Source organism: Toxorhynchites rutilus, chromosome 3 (assembly GCF_029784135.1).
Source record: "Toxorhynchites rutilus septentrionalis strain SRP chromosome 3, ASM2978413v1, whole genome shotgun sequence".
NCBI classification, from domain to species: Eukaryota; Metazoa; Arthropoda; class Insecta; order Diptera; family Culicidae; genus Toxorhynchites; species Toxorhynchites rutilus.
The window spans coordinates 161,400,089-161,406,292 of NC_073746.1; the positions used below are offsets into that span (position 1 = coordinate 161,400,089).

At 38.1% G+C, this 6,204-nt stretch overlaps 1 protein-coding gene across 1 annotated transcript; it reads right to left on the reverse strand.

The window, feature by feature from the left end:
• Positions 1-4,945: 4,945 nt before the first annotated feature.
• On the reverse strand, positions 4,946-5,500 carry LOC129779058 (cuticle protein-like). Its single transcript, XM_055786314.1, has 2 exons — positions 5,448-5,500; positions 4,946-5,386 (listed from the first exon to the last, which is right to left on the reverse strand). Exons 1-2 carry the CDS (start codon positions 5,457-5,459, stop codon positions 5,003-5,005), a joined length of 396 nt encoding a protein of 131 aa, XP_055642289.1. The 5' UTR covers positions 5,460-5,500; the 3' UTR covers positions 4,946-5,002.
• Positions 5,501-6,204: the final 704 nt, after the last annotated feature.

A 6,204-nucleotide genomic window follows, 5' to 3' on the forward strand; every position in this document is an offset into this window, starting at 1 on the left:
TGGATTCATGATCTTGCAACGGATGAGAAATCTGTAGGATAATTATGTGAGCCGAAGAGTAAGCGGGGGTACTCCTGCCAAAACTTCGAGACTCATCGTATGTGTCGAATGCAAACACCCCATGGCTATACGCAAGCAACGATATTGTATTCTCTCCAGCTTGAGAATATGAATCCTGGCAACTGATTGGAAGCAAAAACTGCCATATTCTAACACTGATAATATCGTTGTTTTGTACAACTGAATGAGGTCTCCTGGATGGGCACCCCACCATGTTCCGGTTATTGTTTGGAGAAAATTGATTCTTTGCTGGCATTTCTGTTTCAAATACGCAATGTGTATTCCCCAGGTACACTTAGAATCAAAATATACACCCAGGTATTTGAAATATATAGAGTGTTGGATCGTTTTGCCGGATAGGTGAAGCTGGAATTGGGCGGGTTCGTGCTTCCTAGAAAAAACGACCATTTCAGTTTTCTCCGTAGAGAATTCGATACCCAGCTTGAGGGCCCACGTGAACAGATTGTTCAGGGTATCTTGCAACGAATTTTGCAGAACGACGGGATTAGTACCCGTGAAGGAAATAACTCCATCGTCTGCAAGTTGTCTCAGCATGCAGTCTCTAGTTAGACAATCATCCATATCATTGACGTAAAAACTGTACAAGAGGGGGCTTAGGCAGGAGCCTTGTGGTAGGCCCATAAAACTGTAACGAGAAGATTTCGAAGTCGGGGGTTGTTTCGTTAAATTTCATGTCAATGACCGATCGTTTATTGTGAAAAATTTATCACAAGTGTAAATGTAAAATTGTATATGGTAACAGTTGTGGTAAAAATGACTTGATATATGAAACGATTTATTTTAATTTCTTAAAATTAAAAACCAAGGTGTGTTCCCGTTTGGTTTAAGCTGTCTGTTTTGTTGTGTTCATTTTCACCCAAGGAAAGTTTATATGGCGAGAAAAAAAGGGAAAAGTGCAGAAATATTAGAAAAATTTATTTCCCATATCCTCTACATATAGTATTAGGTGTTGTTAGTCCAATTAAAATTCGCATTGGGTTGAATAAACACTCATAAAGTAAAAATTATAAAAAAGTTACCTTTTCCATTATAAATAAGTTTTCTCTAACATGTTTTCACTGATGAGAAAAAATGCTAATGTTTTTTTTTCTTTATTACATCCATACATATCACAGGAGGCATCTTGTCTAGGATCACAGAGGACGGTTTTCCTCATATCTCGTTCCACTTCGGTATCTGATACGCACCATCCAAGGACTATTTACCATCCTTCTGCCATCATCACTCGGTAAACACTGGTGGAGTTAACAAACAATACCCAACAACCAAACAAAACGGCCCTTTTCAGGGCCACCAAATCATTATCAAAGAGTTTAACGATGTAATTCTTCAAACATATCCAAAATCAACAGATAGTCTAACGGAATCCTACGTCAACTATGCGGTCGTGCCTCGGACACAATCCTCCTGTGACTTTATCGTTGCAGTACACTAAATTCAAATCTCTACTGTCAATAAATGAACCGTTTGAAGCTGACGATTGACCAGAAACGGCCAGAATTGGATTACTTTTTCCACAACCTAATATATTGTTTTATTTTCATTTGTTCGGATGAAACGAATATTGTCCACCCGAAATATTTTAATTTTCAAAACACATTTTAACCTTCAGTTTACAATCGAAGGAAATAGCCCTCACTTCTGGAAAATACCTTATTCACAGCCGGCTAGGAATTTCTACGCTCCCTGAAAAAATTGTTGCTGTTGTAGCTTCATAATGTTTCTATCATAGAGGTCTTGGTCCTTATTGACGAAAAACTCTAGCAATAAATTTTTACAATCTTCTCTTGATCCCGATTTCTAATCACTCTGAAAATTTTGCAATGCGAGAAAAATGTGGTAACCGCTTGGTGCCAGGTCTAGACTATATGCTTGATACATTAAAGCATCCCAATCAAGCTCTCGGAATTGTGTAGCCTTGCGCTGTCCTGATAGAACACATGACCTCTTCTGTTGACCAATTCTGGACGTTTCTGGTCGATCGCTAGCTTTGAACCGTTCATTTGTTGACAGTAGAAATCTTAATTTAGTGTATTGCACTAAAAAAAACTAAAAAAAAAATTTTTTTGAAAGAAATTTGAAAAAATTTAAAAATAAAGTAAATTGCATTTATTTTACTGTTGCAATATCGGCACAATAAACACCATTCACAATTTCCGCGGTCTGGCTTTCATTTTAGCATTTATAAAAGAAAAAGTTGAAAATGTATCGAATTTACGGATTGTTGACCTCCATTGTTAACACCCTGTAACTCACAACTGAATGGAACAAACGAAAAATAGCATTTTTTTTGGTAGGAATGTCACATTTACAACGAGCCTAAACTTGAAATTGTATGATCGATATTATGCGAGATATTGATCACTAAAGCCGGCCACCGAGAAAGTAATGGATAACTTTTTCCCCAACCTAATATTGAGGGGGTCTTCGTAGCCTAATTGGTTGCGTGTTCGCTACTAAGCGAACGATCATGAGCGCCGGTTATTGGTGCTATTAATAACACAACAATGGAAGCCTCATTTCAACAGCCTCATGTGAACATTCGAACAATAGGAATATTCTTACGTCATTATGTAATTTACAACATGTGTATCGATAAGATAGAAATAATCTTACGCTTAAAATGGCTGCTGTGTAATATACAGCTATCATCTTGCACTAAAACATAGATTTAGTGCAAGATGATATTTGTCGTTTTTGTAATACCGAAAGCGAAACCTCAGAACATTTGCTCTGTAATTGTGGAGCTCTAACTAGACGCAGACTTCAATACCTTGATAAGGCTATTCTGGAGCCCAAGGAAATTTGGTCTGCGTCGCCGATCAGGATTATAAAATTTATCAAACAGAGTATTCCTGATTGGCACCTATCTCGCTATAGCTTTCAGTCTACTTCTTCATCAATAAGTAGTAGGTAAGCTTGAAGCGGAGTACAAAAAAAATGGGATATACCACAATAGTTCAGAATAATGGACCCAGTGGTTCACATCCAACAGGGGGAAAAAAAATACAACTAAATCGTAAGATAAAAATGTACACAAATAAATTCGACTCTGTTCGGACGAAGTGCTAAATGAGCCTAATAGAATGAATGAAAAATGATGAGATGAAAAAAAAATCTGATATTAAATACTTCCTGTATATAGAAAAGTCTTTTTTTTTCCTTCATATTTTCGTAATTTAGGCATTCAAGAATATACCATTGAAAAGACTTATCGAAAATCCTATGCTACCTATCTAACCTGGTACAGCCACAACAATGAACTTTAAAAGCGTTTTTCTCGAAACTAGTTTTTTTTTTAAACTGGCATATACAATATATCAAGTTCTACTGAACCGATTCATATCGAATTTATATGAATACAATCTGCATACAACTCTCTATCGCATGAACCTCTAAAAAATAATATTTTTTAAATTTTACTATTTTTAAAAAATCGAGAAACGTAAGAAAACAACGTTTTGAACGGCATTCTGTTTTTCAAACGACTGCCTTTTTGTCACATGTTTTTGACTTGTTCATGTAATAGCAGCATCATTTCACAATCTGTTCGATTTTTTTGTTTCAGATAACCAGAAGGGCTGGAATCGTGTACGCAAAGGCACAACTTTTTTTTAACCCTCTTACTTCATCAACTCGTAACTGTGCTAGTTACGAATATTTTTTTTCGTTCATTTTTTGTTTTATTGTTAAAAGACAGATGAACAAATAATGATATAATGGATGGTAAAAATATTCTTTGTTTTTTACGGAGCTCGAAAAAACGTCCGAAATTCGTGTCTCTACACTAGAATACCCCCTTAAACAGAATTGTACGTTTGAAGAGTTTACTGATTAGGTAGGTCTGAAATGCTCAAAAATTATGCTGCTTCTTTATGCTGGCTACAGCTGTTGCTCTGGCTGAGAACGTCAAATCACTATATGTCTTCCATTGTAGGCTTTTCGAGGCACTTCTGACTTCACTTCTTCACTTCTTTCCGCCACACGCGCTAGAGAGAGACAAATATCTGTGTGTGGTTTTGTCCTCCTTTTTATGGACGTTGTTCATGCTAAGTGTGTTTTCGTTTGTTCACGATAAAGGTCACGAAACAGAGGATTCTACGAGAACGCGTCGAACGCGTGTTTGGACAGCATCCGAATTTGAAGGTGGCTACACGAAAAAACACGAAAAAAGAATGCTTTTGTGAAAAAAGGATGAAGATATTGTGTTCGGGCTGGACCTAGTTTCATGTCGTTACGCAAAGGCCACTCTGGATTGGTTGGCCGCCCATAATATACCGTTTGTACGTAAAGAAGAAAAATTCCCAAACGTACCCCAGGAGCGGCCAATAGAGTCGTATTGACCCATACTGTCCCAGTCGGTATTCGGAAATGGTCAAAGAATTGCATATGAAAGAAAAACTTTTTTACCAAACGTGTTTTCATTTAGTCACGTTACTTATGACTCACCCGTTATGTAGGCATCAAGCTAGGTTGCATGGCAAAGGACCAGATTTTTACTTAGCGACAAATCCTTTTCAAATCCTATTGATAGTAACATTGTCATCGATGACGCGTTTGTGTTGGTTGATAGTTTAGTTACAACAACAAATAACAAGAACAGCCGTAAAAACATTCATAGACATTGCAAGTCGCGACTAGTATGAAACCCATGGAATAGTGTCTCTAAGAAGATTCAGTTTCTCACAAGATGTACTGTAGATACAGTAAATAATCTTGAGAAGATTTCGTGTCTTTTTAAACGACAAAAAATGGAGATATCCTTTCTCCCGAATACTTTGAAAGCTCCGGAAAACTCTCACACCGTTCCTTTGAATAATTGAAAACAAAAAATACTTTTCAAACAAATGAATTTATTCTAGGATAACAATTGTAACTAGGGCACGGTAGGGATCGAATGGCGTTGATGTTCTGTGACTTTCTAATGGTGATAGTAGCTTGGGTAGGCATATTTAGCAACTGGCGCAACGTAGTGGTGAGCGATTGGGGCAACCACCTTGGCCACTGGAACGATGGTCTTGTGCGCCAATGGATCACGGCGCACGACGGCGTTAAATCCGTTGTGGTCATCGGCGGTATAATCAACAACTCGTTGGTGACCATCGGCATCGATCAGAGAGTATTGTCCCTTTACCGCATCTCCGTGACGTTCCTCGGTCTGGCTTTTGACATCACCGGTGTGGCCATCGTGGACGGAGTACGAAAAGTGGTACTCAGCTGGAGCATCGGCGTATTCCACGTGCTTAACAGCGTATGGCAGAACTACGGCGCTGGCAGCAGCCACCAGAGTGAACAGAGCTAAGCACTGAAAAATAAATCACCCAGTGTTAGTAAGTATGCGGAGAATTTTGTTTTTACCATATTACTTTGAAAGTCATATTGAACTAATCGAATGGATATGACTTCTGTGACAGTTGACTTAAGAATGATACTTATTTATACGATTATTTCTGATATTTATATGAAATTAATTACAAGGATATCGTTGCATTGGTTCTCCCGAAAATTCGTTTCGAAAACCGAGGCCATTGCCCACACCCAACAGAAACCCGTCGTATTTCGCTCAAATTCGTTTGAATTGATGCATTTTCGTTCATTTGGGTGTGAACATTCCCTTAGCGAACTTTCGCACTCTATCTCCGAGAGCAAGAAACATCGCGGATTTGTCTAGACTTCCAGTTGAACTGCGTGACAGCAGTGCATTTGTGGCAGAGATGAAGCGGAAAGTGCAAGTGCAAAAAAATGCCTCACGTTGGCAACCGGTTGATTCACCCGATCGATAGGAGAGACCATGGTGTGTCATGCTTTGCCGAAAATGCATTCCGCGCTTGATTGGCGTGATCACGAAAATGGTTTTCGAAGGAATTCACTGCCACTGTGAAATAAATTAGATCAAGGATATATGTTAATGTAAAAGATTAAAAGTCATATCGATCGTCATTCTTTATGTTTTTGACATCTATCAAGAATATTCCAAAGCAAATCATATGTTTCATGCATCCATAAAATGTTTTTGTTCAAGGATTACGCCTTCCGAGAACATATTGAGGGTGCAAATTGAAAATCGAAAATCGAGCACATCGTGGAAATTTACCAATTCAAACGCTTGTTGCTCAATCATTT